Source organism: Narcine bancroftii, chromosome 1, assembly GCF_036971445.1.
Source record: "Narcine bancroftii isolate sNarBan1 chromosome 1, sNarBan1.hap1, whole genome shotgun sequence".
NCBI lineage: Eukaryota > Metazoa > Chordata > Chondrichthyes > Torpediniformes > Narcinidae > Narcine > Narcine bancroftii.
In genome coordinates this window covers 355,495,104-355,522,970 of record NC_091469.1, presented here as the reverse complement: position 1 = coordinate 355,522,970, position 27,867 = coordinate 355,495,104, and the positions used below count along the sequence as shown (strand labels likewise).

At 38.6% G+C, this 27,867-nt stretch overlaps 1 protein-coding gene and 1 long non-coding RNA gene across 2 annotated transcripts in view; one reads left to right on the top strand and one right to left on the bottom strand.

Moving 5' to 3' along the window:
- The window catches only part of LOC138749851 (tyrosine-protein phosphatase non-receptor type 3-like), a 204,083-nt gene that overhangs the window by 150,944 nt on the left and 25,272 nt on the right, over positions 1-27,867 (top strand). The window contains exons 19-23 of the mRNA XM_069911805.1: positions 2,584-2,740; positions 7,537-7,703; positions 8,614-8,704; positions 9,262-9,323; positions 11,631-11,777. Coding sequence (XP_069767906.1) covers positions 2,584-2,740; positions 7,537-7,703; positions 8,614-8,704; positions 9,262-9,323; positions 11,631-11,777 — 624 coding nt within the window. The remainder of the gene's footprint in view (positions 1-2,583; positions 2,741-7,536; positions 7,704-8,613; positions 8,705-9,261; positions 9,324-11,630; positions 11,778-27,867) is intronic.
- LOC138749859 (uncharacterized) overlaps positions 2,858-27,867 on the bottom strand; it is a 28,115-nt gene continuing 3,105 nt past the window's right edge. The window contains exons 2-3 of the long non-coding RNA XR_011348898.1: positions 14,963-15,062; positions 2,858-3,043 (exon numbers count right to left, since the gene is read on the bottom strand). This is a non-coding gene — a long non-coding RNA (uncharacterized lncRNA). The remainder of the gene's footprint in view (positions 3,044-14,962; positions 15,063-27,867) is intronic.

The window sequence follows — 27,867 nt, the reverse complement described above, 5'->3', positions numbered from 1 at the left end:
TATCTGTCTAAGAGTGCCTCTTGGTCCACCACATTGGTGCTGATCTTTTTGCCCATATACACTAATCCCATTTGCCTGCATTAGCACCATTATCCTCTATGCTTTATCTATTTAATCTTATTGCAATGCTTGTTTTCAGCTTGGATATCTGATTCCAAATCAATTATTCCCTGGTGAATTAAAAAAGTTTATCTGCCCATAATCTTGCATACTTCTTCCAATCACCTTTCGCATCTTTCAATTCAGAGAAACCGAGTCCAATCTAACCAATAACGGAAGTACTGAAAATCAAAGCAACAAGCTAGTTACTCTCCTTTTATGTTAAAATCGAGCAACTTGGAACTAGCATTTCCATGCAAATTAGTTTAGCACACTGGTTTCAATTCCCATGACTTCTAAATGCACCATTTAAAAAATGTGTTTATATATACTAGTCCCAAATGGAACAAAGCTCACTTAAGACTGATTTACTGGCAGAGCTGCTTCTCCCACTGAAGATTTTCACTATTCAGCTGGAGGACAACCTCAAAATCCGCAGGTTCAGGATATGTATTTATCTTTTAGCTCAAAAAATATTTTTTTAGATGTCGGCATGACTTTTATTACCTGATACCTAGCCTTAGCTGTTCCATAAAGTGGTAGTGAACCACCTTCTAGAACATGGCAGATCTTCTAGTTTAGGTTCTTGTCGGTTTTCAGAGAGAGATTTGTTGTTTCTTTTTAATCAGTCACTTCAGTGTCCTGCTGACAAAACTTGCCCCTTCAGGTTTCTCCAGATGATAATCTCTTTCTTACAGGTTAACACTGAGTTCCTTTTTGTTTCTCTTATTCCAAGTGAAATATTAGGCAGCCAGTCCTCTCCTCTTACATGAACCACAAGGGCTTTGACCAGGCTGTCTTTCAAAATGGGGCATTCTACAAGCTTGCGAGCTTGTCCTCTTCTAGTCCCAGCTGCTGTCTGCTGGCTGTAACACTGTACAACTCTCTCTCTCGCTCCCTCTCTCTGACACAGAGAGAAAAGCCTGTTTGACCCTGCTTACAAAACCACATGACCCTCTTACAACAGCAAGCTCACCTCCAGACAATATGTGGCTCCAACAAGCTCTTTCAACTGTTGCCTTTTGTAAACAACAATCCATTAGTGAAGTCTCTTGAGCACTCTTCAAAGCTCTTGCAAAAGCTGTGTAGCTGATATGTCTAGCGTGGGCAGAGCTCCAGTATTTCAAGTAAGATCTGTTTTCAAGTGTTTGTGTGCAACCTACTCTAACAAACCTTTCCCAATTTATCTCCCAAAAACATATCGATATCTGTCACACTTCTAGTCTGTGCCAAATTCTTATTCTGCCTATTCTGACTGACCTGCACCCACTCCATAGCCCTCCCATCCATGTATCTGTCTAAATTTTTCTTAAATGCTAAAATTGAGCACGCATTCAACTGGAAATTCATTCCAGTCTCCCACTACTCTCTGTGTGAAGAAATTCCCGTAATGTTCCCCCTAAACCTCTCCCCTTTCACCCTTAATCAATGTCTTTTGGTTTGTATCTCACCTAACCTCAGGAGATAAAACCAACTTGCATTTACTCGATCTATACTCATCATAATTATGTTTATATCTTGAATCCCATGTGCCTTCACCTTTAGAATCAGCCTATCACACAGAACTTCGGTAAAAGCTTTTCAGTCCACAAAAGCCACATCTGCCAGTCTCCCTTGAATTTTCTTAGTTAACTCCTCAAAAAAAACTTTGTGAGACAGGATTTCTCCCACACAAAACTATATTGATTCATCTAATCAATCCCTGCCTTTCCAAGTGAACACAAATCCTCTCCCTCTAAAATTTTCCAATCACTTCCCTACTCTTTGATGCAAAGTTGATCATGTTGTAGTTTGTTAGTTTATACCTACTGACTTTTTTTGATTAAGGGAACAACATTCATTATCCTCCCGTTATCTGTTTCCTCACTCCTGGCTACTAAAAATGCAAAAATAGTTACAGTACTAGTAATCCCCTTCCTTGCTTCTCATATCGTCTTGGGATCAATTTTATCAGGCCTGGCAATTTATCCATCTTAATATATGGCAATATTTCTAACAATTCCTCCTTTCTGACAAAGATGTGTTCCAGAACATTAGCATACCCCTTCTTTAAATCTCCAACTTCAAAGTTCTTGTTCCTAGTTCCATTTGGGATTAATATCAAAAACAGATTATTTTAATGCTGCATTTAGAAGTCATGGGAATTTAAATCAGTTTGCTAAATTAATCTACATGGAAATACTGGTTCCAATTTGCTTGAGCTGATAAATGACTGATTTAAACATAAAAATAGAAGAAATGGTATTTTGTTGCACTCTTAAGCAGGTGATTTATGACAAAAATTCCTGGAGTAAAAGCCGCTTGTTATTTGAAGTAAAATCTGTATTCTTTTCAATAAAAAATTAGAGTTCAATTCACAATGCATAAACTGAAAATTAGACCATAGATTGCTCCTGTATTAAATGAGTTCGGTTCTTTTTCTGTTAATGAAGACTGCTCCAAAAAGTTGTTTTTGTTTGAAATATTTTGACCTTTGTTGTGTAGGCTGACATTTGCACACCCAAACTGAACGAAGGGGATCAAATCTTGTTGATTAATGGCAGGGATATCTCTGAACATACACATGACCAAGTTGTTATGTTTATAAAAGCAAGCAGAGAATCTCACTCCAGAGAACTTGTACTTCTGGTCAAGCGACAAGGTAACCAATTGTTGAACTTGTTAATTATTATATACATTTACTTGGTTCTACTTGAATAGTTCTTATTTTCTAAGAATTAATTCCAAAAGAATTTTAAAAATTTAATACATCACCCAGCTTGCACAAATAGGAAAGCCAGAAGTAGGAGCATGGCGATCAGTGTCTTGAGCCTGTTGTGTAATTTTTAAAACCATCCAATCTTGACATGAACACGGCTGATCTGATCATTCCTACTAATGGATACAAGCAACAGCCAGAACTTGTATTTCTTTTTAATTTTTCCTCCTTTTATCCTTGGATTTTCTGAAGATGAATAACAAAAGGCTTTACTAGTTACTTAGAATGGGAGCAGAATCCTAAAGGAATCAAATATTTAACTGTAATGCTTTATTATAAAGGGATTTCAGAGTGTAGATTAACTAAGTCCAGCTTTATTTTTTTTAAAGACCCTGGGCAAGAAATTGAGATTGTGCCCATTTTTTGGGGATACTGAATGCTTTGTCCTCAAAGTGGCATCTGCACCACTTGATTACTTCTGCAAATTTTGGATGATCTCTTTGCTGTAGCATCTGGAAATATTGTGCTATTCTTCACTGTTGCCCAGATCAGAATCAGTTCACAGATCTATCTCCAGCCAGCATCTATAATGCACCTCACCTCACAGTTTATCCTCCGTGGATGTTTAGAGGTGCTAGTTTCATTGCAGAAAAACTGGCCTTTCGCCTAACCTAAGCTGATGAAGCATTTTGCCTGTTTGGCCCATCTCCCTTTTTATTTCATGTACCTGTCTAAATGTGTTTTAAACTTCTGAATCATCCACAGTTTTACCATTTCTTCTGGCAGCTTATTCCAGATACTCATAATCCTCTGAGTGAAGAAGACCTCACTCAGGTCCCTTTTAAATCTTTTACCTCTCACCTTAAATCTATGCCCCTGCCCTGGGAAAATAACTGTAGCTTTTTATCTTATTTATGATCCCTATGATTTATAAGGCTCTCTTTTAGCCTCCAGTCCCCCAGGGAGATAATCTCAGCCTATCCAGCCTTGTCTTGTAATTCAAGCCAACCAATTCCAATAACATTTGTAAATCTTCACTCTTTCCAAATTGATCACATCTTTCCTACATCTGGTAATCAGAACTGCATAATATTCCAAGTACAGTCTCACCAAAGCCTTGTACATAATGCCACTGCCCTGACCAGTGAAGACCAATGTTCCAAATACCTTCACCACCCTGTCAACTTGTGCTGCTACTTTAATAAAATGATGAACCTGTACTCCCGAGCCTTATTGTTCCACAATAAACAGATAATATATACAGTACAACTCCAATTATCCAAAATCGGATTCTCCAAAATCCTAATTCATCCAAAAATTTTTATTGTCCTTGTTTCACGTAACTCCCTTCCCTCTCTCTTTACCTTCCCCTATTGAATTTTCTCTCCAACTCTCTCTCTCTCAAATTGTGGGCCACTGTCTCCCAGCTGTAAGTGGTCGGAATAATCCCTTGTCCCAGTGGCATCAAGGAAAGCAGCCTCCTAGCAGCAGTGGAAATGTCAGGCTCTGGTCAGCAGCAGGGACATCAGGCTCCCAGCAGGAGCGGGGATGTCGGGCTCCTGGGCAGGAGTGGGATTTCGGTAGGGAAGAGTTGGTGATCGGCGGCAGCCAGCGCTTTTTTGGTGAGAATTAAACATTATTTTAATGTTTAAAAAGTATTAAACACTGTTAGAAGTGATTTTCTGTTGCTACTGGGCTGGCTTTTTGCAAAGAAATAACCAGTTCTCCGGAAAAAAAATAGTTTATCCACCATAGGCCCAGCCCCGAACATTTCGGATAATCAGAGTTGTACTGTACTTATTTAGGATCTTCTCTGGCTTTACACATAGACTATTTTGATCTTTAAGGGGCTCTATTCCTTCCTACACTTCAACCTTTCTCATTTGCTGGAGCTATCTCATAACCTCTCCTTGCCCTCTTTGTTTCTCTCTTAAGTAAGCTATATAATCTATATTGACAAAAGAATTTGTTTGAAATTAATTATTAATGACTCCTTTTTCTTGACCAGTGGTTACCTAATATTGCCAGTGTGGTCTTTTAGTACAAATATACTTTACCTGTTTTTCAAAAGCTATCCTTTGCAAGACACTCTTTGTAAGACACCCTTTTATTGCAAACAATCTTTGCAAGATTCTTCTAAATTAGCTTCGCAAGAATTGTGGACCAGTCCTATCTTTATCCATCATTTTAAAACTAATGGAGTTATGGTCACTGGTCCTGAAGTGCTCTCCTATTTCATATCAGTCATTTGTTCTTTTTCCTGAAAGGAGATCCAGTGTTGTATCTTCTATTTGTGATATCTATATATCTCTTGGAGCAATTAATAAGTTCCGCCCCATCCAAGCTCCTTTTCTATTGATATAACTGCTCAAACCATCCTTTCATTTTGTCCCTTGACAATGCATCGCTACAGAATTGTGGTCAGCCAAGATGATTTGCACGTCTACGTTGACATTCCATGTATTTCATTGTTTTCTGCAATAACTTTATTAATCACAAAATGATTTATGGAGCATAAAATAGTCTCTTCAATAAAATTCTTATTAATTATAATAATTGTTACCAGTACGTAAATTGTACAATGTACATATGCTCCAAATTTCTTGCTGCAATTGAACAGGTGCTTTTGTAAAAAGAAACAACTTTAAATCAATTAAATCACTGAATTAAAAAGATAATAAATACACAAAAAAAAAGTTATCCTGGTGCATTGAAAAAAGGACTTGGCAATACTGCAGACAGCCGTATTATTGATTAGTATTTATTATGCAAAGCATTCAATTAGTTTTGATCTGCACAAATGCTAAATGCAACTATTTTTATTATTTAACATAGAATCAACAAAACATGGAAAATGCTATCCTTATTTTTAGATTAAACCTTTGTTTTTGCTTAAAACTTAATGGTACTTGTATTGCATGTGATGCTCAGTGATGAGAATCATAATTTCATGAACACAGTGGTGTTTCTGCCTTTTAAAATCACCAAATCAATGGGATTTTTATGATTTAATAGAATAATTAAATGCTTTAGAATGAGCTTTATGACCCTTATTCCTGTTCCCACTCTTGAAAAGAGCAATTTATCATCCAATTTCAAATGCTTAACCTTTGAACAAATAATATTATGGTTTCTGTATTCACAGCTGGTTTTGCTATGTTCTAGTAAGTCTAAATGGTTATTTGTGTGTATGAAAGATTTTCATTTCAGTCGCTGTTAATAAATTGCAAAGAGATTCGTCCTTTACTGAAATTTTAAAAATGCTGCAAGTATTCAGAAGGTCAGACATAGTCCCTCAAAAATCTGAAAGGAGTTGGTACGTTCTCCACGTGACTGGATGAGCTTTCTCTGGGTGCTCTGGTTTCCTCCCACCTTCCAAAGACGTATGGGGTTGGTAGGTTATTTGGTCACATGGGTGTAATTGGATGATGCGATCTCGTGGGCCCTTAGGGCCTGCAACTGTGCTACATTTCTTTTTTTTTTAAAATCCTTAATTGGAAATGGGGGAATAAGAGAAAGCAAGTTAGTTTTTAGCAGCAGAAAAGATGGGGAAGGAATGCGAGAACAAACGAATATCTCTGATTTTGGTGAGCCCAAATGAGTTAATGCAGCTGGTGGAGTAGCAGTTAGATTGAGATGCTGCTTTATTTGTGTAATGTGTTGTTAATTGTCTTTTGAATGTCCCAATTTACCAGCCTCCACCATCACCCCCAGTAATGCATTCCAGGCACCCATCACTTAGGGTTTTTAAAAAAATAGTTAACGTATATGGTTTTGTTGGCCAAGGAAAAAGGTGCTGGCTGTCCGCATATCCAAGCCCCTCACAATCATGTACATCTTTTCATTTTTTTGTTGCTCCAAAGAGAAAAACACTAGCTCATTCAAATTTGCTTTATATATTATGTTATCCAATCGAGGCAGCATCCTAGTAAATCTCTGCATTCACTCCTTCCCGTAATGAGGCGACCTGAATTGTACACAATGCGCCACGTATGGTTTAACTAGAGTTTTACATAGCTGCAATTTTACCTTGTGTCTCGTGAACTCAATCCCCTGATTAATGAAGCCAACATGCCTCTTAACTACCTTATCGACTTGCGTGGCAATCTTGAGATATCTTTGGCCTGGACTCCAAGATTTCTCTGTTCCTCCACACTGGTAAGAATCCTTCCATTAACCATGTATTCTGCCTTATGTTCGGCCTTCCAAGTACATCATTTCACAGATATTTGGATTGAACTCCATCTGCCAATTCTCTGCCCAACAGTGCATCCTGTCTATTTTTATTCATCAACTTCTTTTCAACTCTCTGGGTGAGTTTAGACTTCCAATGTGGGCATACATTTGGCAGGTTAAAGCTGATGAGCAGGAAATTGACTAGTACCTATGCTAAGTAGCCTGAGGTCTGAATAACTGATGCAAGGTTTAGCATGAATCAACTGCACTACAGTGTTCTTTTGGCGCTTCTTTTGAATGGCCTCTGGCTGCCAATGGTAGTCGCTGATTATATTCTACAATGCTAGGCACCTACGGTATTAGTGCTTGATGTTCACATGTGAGTTGTGAATTGGCACCTGTTCTTTTGTTCATCACCAATCCAAGAATAAGCTATCTAGAACTTCTAAAGTCATATCTGCAGGTATTCTATTTATATTGCATTGATACCAAAATTATTGAAAGTCAGCAATTTTATGTGTATGCAAGAAGAAAAATATTTGTTTTCATTGCTTATTTACAAGTTGCAAGCAATCATTTGGAGGAAAAAATGGAAGATGGAACAGTTTTCCATCATTTCCCCAGTAATTCCGTAAATCCTTCTGGTGCTGAATACGGTGATTCATTGGAGGAATCGATGATTCAGCTTCGGCAGGGACTTGAAAGTGGAGCTTTACTGAATCAGTTTGATGTAAGTTTGTTCAGTATGTTTTAACTTTGTGATTTATGCATTTGTATTGTTTTCTCCAACAGTAGATTTGAATGTAAAACAGTGCTGCATGCTATCCATTTCCTGTTTTAATTCCTGTTTGACTGTGTGACAAATCTAGATTTCTTTGCTATATCCTGGTTTTTTTTTTAAATAACTTCTGATGTAGACATTGTAAAATGTCTGAAAGGTCTTGTGGCTAACCTGGTTTGTAAATTTAAGATTTTTTTTAAGCTTGGCTTTTGATCACAATTCTTTCTTGTTTTTACAAGATGGAGATGGATACATGTGCATTTCCATTTTTTTTACTGCACAGCTAAGAAATGTATCCATGCATTGGAAATGGAAGTGATTTATGCAGCAAATTATCAAATATTTTTGATGGGATGAAAATTGATCCTCAACAGAACTTTTCTAAATTGCAATAAAATTATAATTTTGGCATTTTTGAAGTAAAGCTTTCAAAAAGATGTGTGGTGCAAAACAATGTGCAAAATATTGTAAGATAGTTACCAAATGTAAAAGAAGAATCTAATCTCAAAATTACTCGTGTTTTGATTGGATGTGGCAAACTGAGGCAAAAGTGTTTGAATGTTTAACAGATGAGTATGAAACTGATTTATTCTGTGGAGATACACGTGCCCACAGAAGTTGTTGATGTCAGTGGACCTGAATTGGTTCAGTGTAAGTTTTCCTTTTATACTTGCTATTCAAAGAATGGCATATGTGAAATGCTGCAAGATAACATGGTGCTGCCCTGTATTATGAGATGGAACAAAAAAACAGTGGCCACAGGAAGATAAAAATTACATCCATCACCTAGCTTGAGATTGAGCAAAAACACAATAAAAATTCAGCAACCAAATTAAAAATAATGCTTCTCACTTTGCAGCAATTGTACAGAAAAAAACCTGGTTTAGTCATCTCGTTTGCGAAGATGACAAAGAACATGGACAGAAACAGATACAAAGACGTATTACCATGTGAGTTTTCTGTGTGTATTCCTCAGTTTATTTCTGAAAATAACATATTGACTTTCAGAAACATTCAAAAACCACAATGGACCTACCTAAAACTGTACAATACTGGAAACACGTATTGAATGGAAAATACACTGCCAATTTAAAAAAAAATCTTTACCAATGATTTCTCCTGCTCAGTTGAATGAGATCGCAACCCTTGGGCCAGATTTAATGCGACACAAGGTCAGTAGGCTGATTTGCTAGTGGCACAAGGGAGTTCAGTGGTGCAGCATGGGCCAAGCAGCAGGGCAAAGATACTACCAGAGTTGAGGCTCATATTTCTTTTGGAACCCTGAATTTCCATAGAGAATACCAACATTCATGCTGGCTACAAGTGGAAAGATCTAGCCCACTGTTTCATTTGGTAGTAACTTGATGTGGTCATTTTTTTAAATTTTACAATACATGAGAAATTTGCCTTTGAACCTCAGGCAAATTTTCATGACAGTGTGGCAGAAAAATTTGGAGAGCACCAGCATTAAGATCTTAATTTTGATTTGTTTTCTTTTTTAAAACAGATGATGTCACAAGGGTTGTATTAGATGGATCAGAAGATTATATTAATGCCAATTATGTAAATGTAAGTATTCACCTTGATGATATTGAGAGTGGAAAATCAATACATTGAAGAAAATGTTGGCTTTATATTTAGTTATACGGTCCAGAAAGCCCCTCAGGTTGGTTAGATGCTCAATGAGGTAATCTTTTCAAGAGCAGTGGTTGAGAAAAGTCATCTGTTTGACCTGCTGTTTATCTGTAATTGAGTCTGTTTGGCACTGGAGGATTGCCAATTTAAATTGGTGTGCAATGCAACCATCAATCAGCAGAGAGATCCAAACTCATGGCCATCCTGCCAACATGCAGTCAAAATAAATACTATTGTTCATTTTTTGGAAAGATAAGTGGGTATTAGTGGCACATTGCCTTGAAGCTCTCACATCAGTGGCATAGAATGTAAAAAGCAGATAAAGATCTTTATTAAATGTGGTACATTTTTGAGTGCAGTAGGGCAGCAAGGTTCTTTTCCAGAGAAAAAAATTGGGCTTTTTCTTTATATGGTCCTAATGGCCTATTGAACAAATTGGATGGAGAATTCAAAATAAAAAGCATTTTGCCCAACCAACCAATTTTCCCCTGCAACCGTGTCTGCCTGTCCCGCATCGGACTTGTCAGCCACAAACGAGCCTGCAGCTGACGTGGACATTTACCCCTCCATAAATCTTCATTTGCGAAGCCAAGCCAAAGAAAAATGGTTGTATGGATAATTGCAAGATGATTGAAGATATTCAGCATTATAGTCCTCAGTGTTATTTTTGGATACGTGTGCGTGGGGGAAAAAAATAAAATGCTGGCTGCAATTTGTAATTCTAAGCACAAAATAAATGAAACAAGATTGAATATGTGGAGGGACTGATGCCAATGTTTGAACAAAACCAGAAAGTGTACTCTGTTGATCAGATGGTGTCTAGAGAGGGAAAGAGAACCAATATATGAGATTGATCACCTTTCATCAAAATTTTTAACACTCTGTAGGTTGTGCATGATTGAATCTTTTCCAAAATGTTCTTTTTTTTTCCAGATGCTGTAAATCTGTGTATTTTACTTTTGTATCATCGTTATCAACGTGACCATTGATCTTGGAGCATGTTTGGGTTAGGAATTAGAATAGATTGCAGTTTAGACATGAAAACCAGATGTAATATAAATAGTTTGGTTTTTCTTCATCAGTTTGTCATCCTGGGGATCAGTGTGTGTAATTGAGGTTTTTTTAAACAAAACCTTCCCTATCATTAGTAGATTATTTATTCTGTTCTCTAGCTGGGCATTACAAGTGAATATGAAGTGAGATATTTTGCAATCATCACTCCATTGATTTGTAACTTCATTCACCCGAGTAGAAGTGGAAATAAAGTGTAACCAATATTTCAGGCCAACGGTCTTTCCTGTTTAACTAGTAGAAGTAGTTCCCAGTTGATCTTCCATTGACATTGTTTTCCTTATATCTTCTATGACAGGTACTGAAACTAAGTATTCAAAGCAGTTCAATGGAAAGAAATTTTCAGGATGCTTGGAATGAGGCTTTTTAAAAAAAAATTCAACATCTGATTTCCCAAAATGGTTTACAGAATAAAAGAATGTATCATACAATAGACCTTGTCTCCTGGATTCTAGATGTTCTTTGAACTTCAGTTAACTATGTTAAGCAAATGCCCTTTATTTCATGTATTTTATTTTTATGAGAGAACCAGATATATTCAATATTGCCCATTCTGTTGTTCTTCACTAAGCCTAAGATTCAGGGCTAGTCTGATATTGTACAAGACCATAGAAAATAATATATTTGACTACAGGGATGTAATTAATTAACAAGAAAACCAGAGTATTAGTCATCTGTTTTATGAGATCAGGCCATGGTATTGAAAGAATAACTGAAAATGAATCTAATAAAGTCCCTGAATGCCAATTGGTATAAACTGGGATGACCCTATCTCACCAGGACTATACTGAACAAGCTTTTCTTTCCTTCTGTTTGCAAGTGTTATGAGGGGGAAATGAAAGTATTAGTCCAGTCCAGTAGGCAATACTGCCATTTGGCAGGCCAATTGCAGGGCCATCACAAGATTAAAGATACATCAGGATGCATGAAGATTTTATACTCATTTCATCTGCCGTTATTGCATTTTCAAGATTATCTTTTGGGAACTCAGTCTTTGCTAAATCGTGAAAATGATTCTTCGACTATTCAAAAAAACTTTTTCAGTTTTATCTCTAAAAAGCAAAATGTCTATTTTAGCAACATTAGCATGTAAGATGTTGAGATTAACATGTATCATAGCATTGCAAAATTAACAGGCTGACTTTAACATTTATCTTTTTTCTTCCAAAGATGGAAATCTGTAATACTACGATTCTAAATAAGTATATAGCAACTCAAGGTCCACTTCACCATACCTGTCCACACTTTTGGCAAACTGTTTGGGAACAAGGATCATCGTTAATTGTCATGTTAACAACATTGACAGAAAGAGGACGGGTAAATGTTAACTTTTTCTATATTTGATGTCAAAGAAGTTGGAGGTATATTTGACATATCTCCAGCAAAGATTATCCCTTTGCTCAGCTGCATATTTAAAGGTTTTCCAACTTGCGCTGAGTCGCTAAACTATACACAAGAAAATATATTTTTGATTCCAAGTCTGTGGACAATAAGGAGTAAAATTTGGAACTTGGAACTTGATTAAAATGTTATTCTGTAATATCTTGAGTTGTTCAGGAAAAAAAAATTAGTCCAATGAAGAAACTTTTGGAAAAGATGCTCCATTGGAAAAAATATTTTTTTTTATTATAGTTTTCCCTAAAATTAATTTTATTGAAACTATTGAATGACTCTGACATAGGAGACTCAGGTTGAGTTGCAGAAGAGTTTATTATCCTGGATGTATTTGCAGTGAGTTTTAACACAATGGAATCAACAGCCAAAGTACAGTATATCTCCGATTAACCAAAATTGTCAGGACCGACCTATTTCAGATGACTGAATTTTTCAGATAATTGGTCATTTTTATAAACAGCCAAGTTTCAACAGCTAATCATTTGTATCAATATGTAAACAACAAGGAAAGGCTTTTTAAGCATTAAAATAACATTTCATTCTCACCAAAAAAATGCTGGCTGCCGCCAATCCCCGACATGTCTTCATTGTACTGCCGATCACCGAGACCTCCCAACCACCGCCACCGATCCCCAATACATCCCCACCATTGCCAATGATCTCCGGAGAGGCTTCCCAGGCCGGTGGAACACTCACTGGCGAATCGGCGGGATGCTGCCTCCCCATGGGTTTGTTTCAGCAGGAGCTGTTCCAGCTTCACGGTTCCTATTGTTGGAGGCCGACACCGACCCAGTCTTTGCCTGCACACACACACCGCCCCACCCCCCCAACCGCCACTGGCGATCACCGACAGTGCCCCACCGAGGTCCCATTCCTGCCCAGGAGTCCAAGGTCTCACTCCTGCCCGGGAGGCTGCTCTCTTTGATGACACTGGGACAAGGCTGGGACGACAATGGCACACAGTTTGAGAGGGAGAGTTGAAGAGAAAATTCAATAGGAGAATGTAAAGAAGAAATGGAAAGAGAGAGGGAGGGAGTTACCTGAAATGAGGGGAATTGTCACTCTAATTTCATGGCGGTGATTTTTTTTTTAACTTGTGAGGTCAGTTCAGCTCTGAAAAATTTTCAGACAACTGATGGAATCTGATTATTTCAAATATCCTCATTTATCAGAAATTTGTTGGAGGCGAACTGACATCCTTTCCAGGTCCATAAAAAATTTGGATACATAAGGATTTCAGATAATCCGATTTAAGATTATCAGACTTGTACTGTAGTTGGTGTAATCAGAGATGATTAAGAGCCATTTTGACATTTAATAAGACAAGGAACAGAAGGATACAGTCCTAATGTGAGCAAATGGATAGGCTAAAAGACGGGCATGGACATGGTGGGCTGAAGTGCTTAATTCTGTGTCATGCAATTCTATAACTTACAATTTTCTGGGGAATTGTGAACATAGACTTGGATTGTAGTCTGTAAACCCCATATCCAAATCAATGCATTAATGGTAAAACAAAAATCTGACATACACATGATTTCATTAATTTTTGAGGTTTTTTTTAATTAATGGTTCAGTATTCCCACCCTCAAGAAATCTACCACTCCCTCTTCACCTTCCCAACATCTTGTACCTTTTCCTTCAAGCTAATTTCTACCCTGTAAAATGATTGAGACAAAAACATGGATTTTACACGAAGTAAAATATTATATTTTAAATGTATTCCTTTATTTTATTATGTTACTTTGTGTTTTTCCAAAATTGCAAGTAAATTTTCAAAAATTTAGTCTTCTTCATGTTCTTTTCATTTATTTGTTTGTCCAAATTCTCTACCATTTAAAAACATGTTTGATCTTCTACATCACACGATCTTGATGCTCTAGCCCCATATACTTTTGATTCCTGTAATTCTAGAAAATTTATCAAAATAATCTCCTGATTGTGGTCAGTTACTGACCCTCCTAAATCCTCCCAAGGTGAAGAATGACAAAGATTTGCCACCTGGAAAATGAGGAAATTCCTCTTCATATCAGTTCTAATTGCCAATCCTTTATTTTGAGATTGACCCCTTAGTTCAAGTTTCTCAGTGCAAAGATGCATCCTCCCCACACATATAGGTGAGCATGCACATAAACACAGAGGGGTGGAGAAGGAATAATCAAATTCCTCCACTGGGGATATTGACTATCCATCACCTATCTTTCCCTGTCTCCCGTCATTCTGCCTCCTTCATCTCCACCTCTCTCACATTGCAGTCTACTCATACACATTAAGCCTATTTTGATATACAAGCTTACTAGTGAGTGTGACAAGCTATTTGATTTATTGGCCACATGGAGAATGATCAAAAGTAATCAGATATGCAAAAAAGGATTTGATTTTTTTGCTCCAGATTCCAGCATCCCGGTTTAAATTGTAAAAGTAAGGATGGCAAGGCTGGTGGTTGCCAAAATCAGGGAAAACCTAAATAAACTATGTAATTTTTAAAAAAAACTTGCTTTAATAATATAAAGGTTTTTATGTTGAGCCATTCTAAATGAAAAGCCTGTTTTTTTTTTCCCCCTCTTTGGGTCATCCAAAAATATTAGAAGAATTAGAAGTTGCAATTTGCTCGTTTTTTAAATATTATCAATGACCATTTTATTTTCATTGTGTTGCCTATTATGCACAGAAAATGATAGAACATTTTATTACGTAGATTTGTTAGCAAGCTGGTTGAAGTTCTGCAATTTTAATTTGATTTGCTTTTGAGTCATAGCTGAATTTTTGAGGTTGGAAACAGCTGTTGTTTATAAGCAGAGTTTAAAAAAATAGTTCCACATGTAATACAAGAATTTGACACTTTTTTGTTTTAAATGTGTTTCCCCATTCTCATGCTGATTTTCTTTTTATTAAAACTTGACAAAGGAAGTAGATGGCATATGCAAACACTCTTCACCATCTTATTTTGCAGGCAAATTCATGTAACAATTTACTCACAATAAACAAATAATGGGAAGCCCTTCGAAAGGCAGTGCCCAAAGAACTTGTGCATTGTTACCAAAAACAGTGGAGGCAATTGAAGCTCATGCTCGGGCTGTTTAATGGAGTATTAAATGAGAACTTACCGGTTCGAAATTTGATGATTATTATTTGAGAAATGGAAGTGGTGAGATAATATGAGATCCCAATCCTTGAATCTCGAAAAAGATGACCACTGGTATAATTCTATGAAAAGAGCATTTTTTTGTGAGGCATACATGCAACACTAGAATCTACTTTAACAACGTTCAAAGTAATTACGGGAGGATGAGGAGGGCATTTTATCTCACCACTCCCATTACTCAAATAATAATCATCAAACTTCAAAGTTCTTGTTTAATGCTTCATTATTTTTCGTATTGCTTGTTGGTTCGCTAATATGAGATTTCAAAGCTCAGTGGTCTCCTTCTTGCATGGTCCAAAAGATCATAGGATAGATAGATCAATAGGCCTCCAGTATGTGGCACAATTCAATCAGCAGCCTGTAAAATTGCTGCAGTGAAATTTTGCCCCTCTGTCCTCAGGTTTATTGTAAAACCTGTTAAATGTTCTTTAATTTGACCATCCCGCCTGACGGATGATATCCCAAATGGGGACTTTCGCTCTATTTATGAGGAACCCGAGGAATTTAATTTCTCTGGTTGGGCTGAGGACTGATTTTTCTGGGTGTATAATAAATCCCAGTTCCTGCAGCAGCGCTGTAATGGTGTTCACTGCTCTCTGTGTTTCGCCCATTGACCTGCAGATCACAATGATGTCATCTAAGTAACCCATTACCATGTGTCCCTGAGCCAGGAGAAAACCTGTTTCAGCAATTTGGTAAATGTTCTAGGCGCAGAACTAAGTCCATTAGGTAGTACCTAATATTGCCACAATTCACCCTTCCAAATAAACTTCAGATACTTTCTCGAGAGCGAGTGTATAGATACTGAATAATAAGCATCCTATCAATTGACGGATGCCATAAAATACGTAATAATAGCATAATGGAGTGATTCATGTCCATTTAAAAATGTTGTTATAAAACATACTCATTTAGGTCAGATAAATCTAAGAGCACTCTCATTTTCCCCGTTTCTCTTTGGTCTTGTGAATATGTTTGAGACAAACTCATTCTCTTCTCGGCATCAGCATTCTATTACATTTTTACGTTCTAAAGCCATAACCTCTTTATGTGTTGCTTCCATGAGCTGGGGGCTGCGTATATAATTGTATAAACCCTTTCTCCTATCCAGAGGGAATTTCTGTGGGTCACTCAATTTGAATCCCATAAACTATGCTGTACATTAACATCAGTAGTAAGATTACACCATTGCTAAAGAACATCATTAATCGACCACCTACAATCTTATTATTATAATTAGAAAATGCACTCAACTATCTATAGGTGGTGCTCATTTTCTTGGCGCGCTTGGCTGGCGTGGCTCGACCTCTGAGAAGAGCTTTGGGCAGGAGAATTCTGCTGCCACTGTTTCCACAGAGGGCTTTGCCATAAAGAAATGCCTGTGTGGTGGTGCCATCTGGAGGGATATCCTCCCTTAAAGTCCCCCACGTCCCTGTGATAGGGATGAAACCTAGCAGTTGCTCTTGCCTGCACTTCTCTAGCTTCTGACCACTCCAGCCGCTGCCTCCTGCTGCTCATTCAGGTCCTTCACCTGCTTACTCAGATCATCACCAAAGAAAAATTTAGTGACAGGATTAGCGGGTTTACATAAATGAGCATACCAAACATTTAGACTAGGCTTTATCAGCTCCTTCCAGAAGGCATTCAGTTCGTAATTGACATGGGAGAGCAACCCCAGCGGATCTTGTTGTGTCTCTGTTAAATCTGATGACAGTGTTTGGGCAAACACAGTGATACTTTTAACCAGAGAACCCTGTAATCTTTGCAGCTTCATGTCCTTGGCTCTTGTGGGGATGTTCAAATTGTCTCATATTGCTGAGTTTACTTTTGGTATATCCAGCAGAGGGCAATTGGCTGAGCAGGGGTTTTTTTTAATCAAATCCTCTAGCACCGTCTCTTCGTAAACCTTAGATACTAGATATGATATTGACCCTGCAACTTCTTCATTGAGGGTTTGCCCAATGCCCCTCGGTACTGCAAATTTTGCTGCGATTAATGGAATTTTTCTCTCATCTTGACCAGTGGGTGTTGTGTATCGGGGATTAGGGGACTCGATTTCCTCATTTGGCCCCTCGGGTTCTCCCTCGTCCTATTCATATTGGAAATAAGATTCCTCCCCCGCTCAAAAGGTGCTTATGGTTTATTCATGATTACTGATATCTTGCCTTCCAACTTGACCAGTCTTAGCAAGATCTCCTTATTGGTCGTGGGCTCTGCACTCTGGCAGGCTTTTGCCATGGACCCCGATCGAGTAGGTGCCCATGGATCGGAGAACCTTACATTGCCTTTTCTCAGGCTCTTTGTGCAACTGGTAGTCTTCTTCATCCGATGAGTGGATCATAAAGCAGCCAGGCCTTGTCTTACTAAGTGAAGGCACCGCCTCTTCACTGCCGCTAGAACTGAGGAGACATACCCTCATTGAGCTTGCCTCCTGCGGTGGTATTTCTGTATCACTGCCAGACCCGACAGACTCCAACTTCAGCGAAGCTAGGTCAGTGCAGCCAAACTTAGGTCCCACCCTCCACAAGGGTTGGCCACTGTCGACTGATCCGACCCCAAACAGAGTTAGATTGGCTTGCCTTGACTCAACCCTCAACGGAGGTAGGTCGACATTGCCGCTTCTCAGCAGGTTGACTGATCCCCGGCAGGCCCACTGGTTCTTCGGCACTTCGATTGCACTGTAGGACCTCCATGAGCTTGGGGCCTTTTTGCTACGCTCCTTCCTCACCTCAGGGCCTGGGAACCTCCCATCGGCTGCTCTGGATCGCTTTTTGTTCACCTCCTTCGAGGGAGAGCCTCCCTGGGGTTTGCGCTCGGCCTCCATATGTTTACTGACTTTTTTTTTATCTTTTGTTGGCACTCAAAATAACGCCCATGCTGCAAGTCAAACATGAATTGGCTACACATGCACAAATGGGATCTCATATTAGCGAACCAACAAGCATTACGAAAAATAATTAATCTTTTGAAGGCCTGAATTTGCTTGATTTCAGTAGCCTCAGTGAAAATCAATGATATTCACTACTTTTAAGGCCTTCAGTGGATTGAAGGAAAGGTTATTTGGAGATCAAGACCAAATATCACACAAAATATGTGGTCTACTGGACAGCTGTTGATGCTTTTACACCATTTGAGGCCTGCAGTCTACAACAGACATCTGGAAAAACACCACCAATGTTATCTCCACAAAATTTTACAAATTCGTTGGAATGATATACCAATTGATGTCACCTCCCAAGCCAACATCCCCTGCTTTAAGGCTTCAGTTACTCTGATCATGGTGTTGTACTGGCCAAATTTGTTTTTATGCCCAGCACCAGATTCTCAAACAGACACTGTGTTCCAAACCTTCCCATTGAAGGAGTTATTCAGGTGCACAGAAAAAAAAAATTAAAGGATGTGCTCAAAGTTTCTTTAAAATGCAGTATTCTCACTGATTCCAGGGAATCCCTAGACCATGACTGCTCAATGCAATCCTAAGCACCTATGACAAACTGCCGTCATTGACTACAGCTCTGTCTTCAATACCATAATCTGCAGGAAGATAATCCCCAAACTGAGATCTTGGCTTCAGCAACCTCCTCTGCAACTCCATCCTTTGCTTTTAGTGTAACAGCCTACAATCAATGAAGATGGGTAGCAACATCTCCTTCATGATCACACTCAATACCATTATTCCATAAGGATGTGTACTCGGTCCCCTAATGTACACTATGCTCACAACTACGTAGCCGAATACTGTTCCAACTCCATCTTTATTTTCACTAATGCTACCACAGTTGTATGCTAAATATTAAATAATGAGATTCTGGTGCCAAGATGGCTACACAAATCTTTGGTGAGGTCACACTTAGAGTATTGTGTTCAGTTCTGGTCGTCTCATTATAGGAAGGATGTGGAAACTATGGAGAGGGTGCAGAGGAGATTTACCAGGATGTTGCCTGGATTGGAAAATGTTTTATGAGGCAAGGCTAACAGAGCTAGGACTTTTCTCTTTGGAGTGTAGAAAGATGAGAGGAGACTTAATAGAGGTCTACAAGATTATGAGAGCCATATGTAGAGTGGACAGCCAGCATCTTTTCTGTAAGGCAGGAATAGCCAACACCAGAGGACAAATGTACAAAGTGAAGGGAAGAAAGTTTAGGAAAGACATCAGGGGATGGTGATGGAGGCTGAAATGTTAGGGACATTTCATAGACTTAGCCAGGCACATGGATGGAAGGAAAATGGAGGGTTACAGGGTAGGGAGGATTAAGTTTTTTTTGTAAGGAATATATAGGTCAACACCACATTGAGGGCCAAAGGACCTGTATTATGCTTCAGTGTTCTTTGACCTATATCCCAATTGCAGTAAGACAAAGGAACTAATCACAGACATCTGGAAAGGAGATGGAGCCCACTCTCTCTGACAATGTCAATAGTGTTGTTATGGAAATGATAAATAGTTTCAAGCCCTTGAGAGTAAGCATTTCCATTGAACCAGTCTGGACCAATAATTGATGGTCAAAGCCTTAGGAATTTAAACATGTCCCTTAACAGCTTCTGCAGTTGAAAACATCCTAGCTGGATGCAACACAAAGTAGAAGGGGAGCTGTTTCACCCAAGATTGGAAGAAGCTGTAGAAGGTGACTAATCCAATTCAGAACATCATTCAAACTCCCCTCCCATCTATCAACTCTAAGCCTCCTGCTGCATAGAAAGGGGAGCAAATGTACTGAAAAATCTGTTCAACCCTGGACTGTTCTCCTTCTGTTGGGGAGAAGGTTCAAGAGGCTAAATAGCACAACAGACTTAAACCGATCCTTGCAGCTATCAGGATTTTGAATGAACCTCTCAACAGTGATATCATGCTGCTCTTGATGTGTATTAATTAATTTTTCACTGTGACGCTTATGCTCTTCCACTGTATGGCTGATTGCATATTAGACTTGCTGGACTGGTTACAAAATAACCCTTCTCACAATATCAGATACAGTACAGCTCCGATTATCCAAAAATGGTAAGTCGGATAAATGATCTTTTCGGATAATTGGTCATTTTTAAAAAACAGCCCAGTTGCTACAGCAAATTACTCATATCAATGTTTAAACAACAACAAACAAAAAGAGAAGGCTTTTTAAGCATTAAAATGATGTTTCATTATCACCAAAAAAAATGCTGGCCGATCACTGAGACCTTCCAACTGCCACTGCCAACCTCCAACATGACCCCTCTGCTGCTGCTGATCTCCAGGGAGGCTTCTCGGACTGATGGAGCAGGCTCCTGTTTCTCTGGTCACCGGAGCTCCCAACACCCAAATCCCAACTCTGAATCCTCCCCTAGGCCTACCACACATGCACACAGAGGAGTCCAGTGTGCATGTGTGATAGTAGGCCAAGGATGAAAGGGGGGGGAGGGAATGCCACTGAGCCTGAGGTCCCACTCCTTTCTAGGAGGCCACTCTCCTTGATGATGCTAGGACAAAGGATTCTTCTGACTGCTAGTTTGAGAGGGAGATTTGAAGAGAAAAGTCAATAGGAGAAAATGAAGAAGAAATGGAAAGAGAGAAGGGAGGGAGTTACCTAATTTCATGTAGAGTGATTTTTTTTTTCAAACTGTGAGATCAGATTGGCTCTGAAAAAATTTCGGATAAATGATGATTTTGGAGAATCCTATTTTGGATAATTGGAGATGTACTGTATATTAAGACAATAAACTCTTATTTTGAATTGGGATGATAATGAGAAACTCAAGACCGTGCATTAGGACCATGGAGGTCCTTCATAAGAATTTGGCCATATGTAGATGATTATTTGGTCTTATTTTTAGTCTCAGAACTCACAAACCTCGATAGAAGTAAGTTGTCCTTGATTTTGAGGGACTGCTAAAGGAAGGTCATGACTGTTGAACTTTATATTTTGATAATGTTTATTGTCATAAACATTATGCAATGTACATAAGCCCAAAATTCTAATGTGCTGCAGCCGAACAGGTCCTTGTAAAGAAAACTGTAACAGTAACCATTGAATTAAATTAAGATGCAGTAAATATATGAGATAAATATTCATAGTAATGAGAGCCAAAAAGTGATTGCAATGGTGCAAGCAGTGCATTAATGTATGACCAAGGGGAGGTTCAAGAGTCTGATAGCTGTTGGAAAAAACTTCTTGAACCTCAGTGCTGGTTTTCTTGCTTCTGTACCTTCTACCGAAAGCAGCTGTGAGAATTGTTACCAGAATCTTTTATGATGTTGGCTGCCTTCTTCAGGCAGTGTCTAATATAGACGTCTGCAATAGTTTGGAGGTCAGTGTCTGGGATGGACCTAGCTTTGCTTGTACCTTATGTGACCTCTACATTCCCAGGCAGGCTGAGATGCAGCCAGCCTGTATACTTTCCATCGTCCATCTATAGAAGTTTGATAGGATCTGACAATGTGCTAAATCTCCTCAGACTTCATAGAAAGTTGAGGCACTGGTGTGCTACCTTCACAGATGCCTTTTGTGCTGTCTCCAGGAATGGTCTGAAATATGGATTCCTAAAACGTTGAAGGTTCTGACTCTCTACCTCCTTCTCATTAATGCAGACGAGAGTGGGGTCCCTCTGTATCTTCCTAAAATCAACAATACACTCCTTGGTGACATTGAGAGCAAGATTGGTGTTCTGGCAGCACTCAACCAGGTTCTCGATCTCCATTTTTTCCAGTTGTTCAGCCAGAAATGTTAGTGTCATCAGCAAATTTGTAGATTGAGTTGGAGCTGAACTTAGCTGCACATTAGCAGCATAAGGTGATTCATTCCAATAATGGTGATGAATAATAGTGCAATTTGACTGAAATATAAACGTATCATCAACCCTGTGTTTGTGGTGTGGCTTCCTGACTGGAGTGGAATTAATTTGTAGGACAAACATGAAGTAATTTAAGCAGGCATCATCTTCATTCTGGAAACATAGTCAAGCCAACTGCACTACCTGAAAAACACTTGAGTCTGTTTGGAAGACGATCTCTAAATTGTTAACTTGTTCACAGAAGGATACAACGATTCTCTATCCCTACTGTATAACACTACCTTCCAATAATTAAGATTTCTGACAAGATCTTTGAAAAGGCTGACCACTTCCCCCATTTCGGGAGCCACTTCTGAACAAAGACAACTTCAGTGAAAAATTCACTATTTTCGGTGCACTAACAAGGTTTTGCACTGTCTTGAGAGAAAGAATGTCTGAAGATCAAGATTTCAAATCCATGGGGGCATGCCACGTGATGATGTGGGGTTAGACTTATAATCCCTGCTCTCCTCAAAAAAAGTTGAGAAAAAGTGACAAAAAAGGTTATAAAATTTACAGGAAATATATGGAAGAGTTGTCTGAAGACATATCGAAGACATTAACAATGCCACCAGAGAAGGATAAAGAACTTACTATTATACAAGAAAAGGAAGAGAGGCCTACCTTAAGAAAGGATCCTGGAGCTGTCCATAAGGTAACATACAAAATAGAGAGGCCAGAACCCGGGGAGACCTTGAACACTGCTGCACAAGGTTTCCCCCGACGATGGCCACCAACATCTGGTGAAGTCGCGCATGTGCAGAGCACAAAAAAGGGAGGAAATTTTTAAAAAAAGATTCCAGACACTAACAGCTCCATTGAGCAAGAAGAAGACCTGGAAAAACAAAGGAATGACCTGCAATCAAGAAAAAAGTAGAAAAAGATGCAGAAGCTTCTTTATCCTCTGGTGAATTAAAGCAAATGTTAGATTTTTTTTTGACAATCTATGGAAGTGTTAACCGAAGAAGTGAGGAAGAATGGTGATAAGATGGAACTATTAATGCAACAGGTGGACACTAGATTTAAAATAGTGGTTGGAAAAATTAAAGGGAATGAATTTGAGATTCAAAATTTTAAAGATTAAAAGAAGAAAGCAGAAGCAGCTGCAAAGCAAGATCAGTTAATGCAAAAACTGGACATTTTGGAAAATTTTAGTAGACGCAATAATATCAAGATTATTGGACTTAAAGAAGGGGACGAGGGTGAAGACTTGAAAAAATTTCTGCAACGGTGGATACCAGAATCTTCGGGTCAGGCTGCACTTCAAGGTGATTTGGTGATGGAACGAGCCCATAGGGCGCTGAGACCTAAACCTCAGCCTGACCAAAGGACCCATTCAATACTTGTCAGATTCCTTTGATGTGAAATAAGAGAGAAGATATTGGAGCTGGCAGCGAAACAAGCTCAAGAAAGACAATCACCGTTGATTTAAAATGGAAAATTTTATATTATATGAAAAAAATTAAAGTAGATGTGGCTTTTATACAAGAAACTCATACAGAAATAGAACATATGAAACTAAAGAGAGATTGGGTAGGAAGGGTATTCTCTACTTCATTTAATTCTAAATCTAGAGGAGTAGCGATATTAATAAATAAAAGTTTATAATTCGAAATACTGGATGTAATGACTGATAAAGTGGGGAGGTATGTGATGATAAATTGCAAAATATATTCTGAATATTGGACCTTGATAAATATATATGCACCGAATGCAGATGATGAAAATTTATACAAGATGTTTTTATGCAGTTAGCTAATGCAAAAGGGAAAATAATTATGGGAGGAGACTTTAATTTTACCTTTGATTCCAAGTTGGATAGATCAGGAGGAATTATGGTTAAAAATAAGGTGATAAAAGATATGAACATTTTTATGAATGAAATGAAACTATTAGTTGGGTTAAGGCATGATATACTAATCTTTCTGCTCGGGTGGTGATGAATGGGCAGGTTTCGCTGGTATTTAATTTGTTCAGATCAACTAGACAGCTGTCTGCTGTCACCAGCCTTATTTGAATTAGTTATGGAACCTTTGGCTCAAGCAATAAGGCAAGAAACTGATGTTAAGGGAACTACAATTGGTGAACAAGAGTATAAAGTTAATCTGTTTGCAGATGATTTGTTGATATATCTACCTTATCCTAAAAGTTCTTTAGTACCGTTACAAAATTTGCTGATTTCGGGGTATAAAGTCAACTGGGGTAAAAGTGAGATATTACCAATATTGGATGAAGATTATTCAGATTGTAAACAGCTTATGAAGTTTAAATGGTCCAGTAAAATTAAGTATTTAGGAGTAATAGCAGATAAAGAATATCAAAATTTATACAGTTTAAATTAAATTAAATAAGATTAAACTTGATTTAAATAGATGGAAAGAGTTGCCATTAACTTTGATTGGACAAGTAAATTGTATAAAAATGAATATATATCCTCGTATTTAGCATTTATTTCAATCTATTCCAAGTGCTAAACTGAAATTTTTTTTAAGGATTAAATAAAGCAGTTTGTTTGTTTCTATGGAAAGGTAAATTGTCAAGAGTTTCAAGGCAGAAGTTAACTTAGGTATGATTTAGGTGGTCTTCAGTTACCACACTTACAGAATTATTTTGAAGCGGCTCAATTAAAGTTTAATAGGTTGTTTGATATTAATCAACCTCTAGTATGGGCGAAGGTGGAGTTGGATCAGATTTTTGAGAGAAAAATACATCATTTTGTATATAAATGGAATCCATCTCTTCTACAGCAGTATAAACTGCCAGTTCTGAAACATTTGATGGGTGTATGGTATAAGCAAAACCAAATTATAGGAGCGAAAGATAAAATTTCAGCTAAGACACCACTATATCAGAACCAGATAATTCCACTTTCTTTGAATAATCCTTATTTGAAAGACTGGGAATCAAAAGGTGTGATATTAGTGGAGGATTGTTTTGAAGCAGGTATATTTCTTTCTTTTAATAGATTTAGAGAGAAGTTCGGTATATTACCAAACACTTTATTTGCTTGCTATCAAGTACGAGATTTATTGTTAGAACATTTTGGACGAGAGTTAGTATTACCTGGTCAAACGAAATTTGAGAAATTAATTGTTGATAAGGGGAAGAAGGGATTTGTTTCGGAAATGTATATGTTACTACAGGAAAAGATGACGAAGGTTGATATATATAAAACAATAGATAAATGGGAAAAGGATCTATCCCTATATCTTTGGAGGAGTGGTCTAACATGTGTGTTGACAGTGTTACAAAGTTAATCAATGTACGATATAGTTTGGTTAATTATAATTTTTTACATCAGTTGTATTTAACTCCTGAAAAGTTGAAAAAATATGCATTTAGTTCTTCAGATTTGTATTTTTGATGTGGAGAACAGACAGGTACTTCCTTACATTCAGTATCGGAATGTACAAAAGTCAGACCTTTTGTGGAAAAAATTAAGTTTTTGCAAGATTTATTTAAGATAGATCTACAGCTTGACCCGTGGGTATGTTAATTGGGTTATATGAATACATTAACGACAGGTTTGCGACTGGATAAATCTCAGATTTTATTTATACGTTTAGGACTGACAGTAGCTAGAAATTGATGTTGAACTGAGTATACAAAAGTGGCATAATGAAATACAATCATGTATTTACTTGGAAAAGATAACATAATCTGCAGAATAATCATTCTTTTTTTGTTAAAACGTGGAGTTTGTATTTGGAGGGAATGGGCTTGGATGTTACATAAATGTTTTTTTAAAAAAGATGTAGAAGGATGGCACACCAAACTGCAACCATTTAAAACCTGATATAATTGTTTTTTTAAAGCTCTGAAGGGGGGTGAGTTGTTGAGGGTGGGTTAGGTGGGAGGGGGGTAGTAGGGTTTTTTTTGATAGATTATATTATATATGTTTATTTTGTAAAATTCTTAAATAAAATTTTCAGAAACAAAAAAGCAGACTTTGATTGCCTAACTTTAAAAATTATTATAAAACAGCTCAACTTAGTTTTTGTCGTCTTGTTATCAGGCCGATGAAAAGATTGCATGGGTGCAAATTGAAATGAGTAAAATAGGAGAAAGTAATTCTGAACACATTTTATATAATTGGCATGAGGGGTTATTAAAAGGAAAATCAGATACACCAATTTTGAAGTATATACTTAAAATGGAGTACATGTAGAAAGAGGAATGAAGAATTATCAGATGGCTAAAATGATATTAAATCAAAATCCTTTAATTCCTTTTAAGATTAATAATTGTTATTTTGATGTTTGATATAATTGTGGAAAAAAAAATAAGGGATTGCTTTTTGGGATCAGTTTTTTGACTAATTGAAAGATAAGTATAATATAAAACAACACTTTTTTTCTTATTATCAACTTTTTACCTGCAGAGTCCACCACGCCCCCATCCAAACTGCCCTAATGAGAGTTAGTTATGGTTTAAGATTGTTATGTTAACTGCAATTAATTAATTAAAAGATAGATGTTTATTAGGCAGGCTTTTTTTCTACTTTTTTTGGGAAGGGAGGGGGAGAAAATATATAAAAACTGTATTACTTTTGTGTCATTTTTATTTTTCATATGTTAAGGATAAATACTGTATATGTTTTGACGCAAATGGAAAATGGCAAGTATACCGCCCTCAAAAATCTACTCCTGGGGATATTTGGCCTTACTTCCCAGCAGCGTGCTTCCAGGCTCTTACACCTGGATTGGTTGGGGGATCGCAGCCCCTCAGCCCTCATGGACGAAATGCTGGCCCTGGCGGAGGATCACGAACCGTGTTTCCTCTTCCGCCAGATATTCCTTGAACAGATGCCTAAAGATATCCAGCTCCATCTGTCCGAAGAGGACTTTTCCAACCCCCGCAAGGCTGCAGCCCGGGCAGATTACCTCTGGCACGCAAAACAGGAGAACGAGGCAACCCTCAGCCAAGTCTCCAAGCTGGGGTCCCGCTGTGTGCAGGATATCCCCAAGCACAAGCCGGAGGAAACCCAGTCAACATGGTGCTTTTATCACCAGCGCTGAGGAGTGAAAGCCTACAAGTGCCGTCAGCCCTGCGACTTCCAGGGGAACGGTCAGGTCAACCGCCGTTGATGGCTGCCACGTTTGGCCACATGAACAGCCTCCTTTACATCAGTGACAAGTCCATGGACCGCTGGTTCCTGGTTGACACTGGCCGACCTGAGCGCCCTCCCCCCTACAGCGTTGGAAACTCAAACCCGGACTCCCGGTCCAACCCTGCGGGCTGCCAATGGTTCTTCAATCAAGACCTATGGCACCCGTAGGCCACAGTTACAGATTGGAGATGAAAAGTTCACTTGGAGGTTTGTCCTGGCCTCAGTGGGCACCGCACTGTTAAGGGCTGACTTCCTAAGGGCTCATGGTCTGCTGGTGGACGTGAGGGGCAGGAGGCTGATCAACGCCCGCACCCTTTGCTCAGTGCGCCTGGGCACAGCGGACGATGACAGACCCAAAATTGCCACGGTAGCCACTGCCACAGGCGAGTTCACCAAGATCCTCAGTGAGTTCCCTGCCATCCAGAGCCACACTTCGACGTCGCCTCCCCCTGCCATGGAGTTTTCCATCACATCACCACAAAAGGCCCCCTGCTGCATTCCAGAGCTAGACGGCTGCCACCGGAGAAGCTAAAACAGGCAAAGGAGGAATTCTCCAGGCTCCAGGAATTGGACATCGTTTGACGGTCAGACAGTGCTTGAGTGGTGCCACTGCACATGGTCCCAAAGTCATCAGGGAGTTGGAGGTCCTGCGGAGACTATCGACAGCTAAATGATGCCACAACTCCAGACAGGTACCCGGTCCCCCATATCCAGGACTTCGCAGCCAACCTCCATGCCACACAGTTCTTTTCAAAAGTCAGTCTGGTATGTGGATACCACCAGATCCCAGTCTATCCCGATGACATTAGAAAGACCGCCATAATCACCCTTTTCTGCTTGTTTGAATTCCTCCTGATGCCTTTAGGGTTGAAAAATGCGGCCCAGATGTTCTTGCGCCTCATGGATGCAGTAGGTAGGGATTTGAACTTTGTCTTTATCTAACTAGATGATAT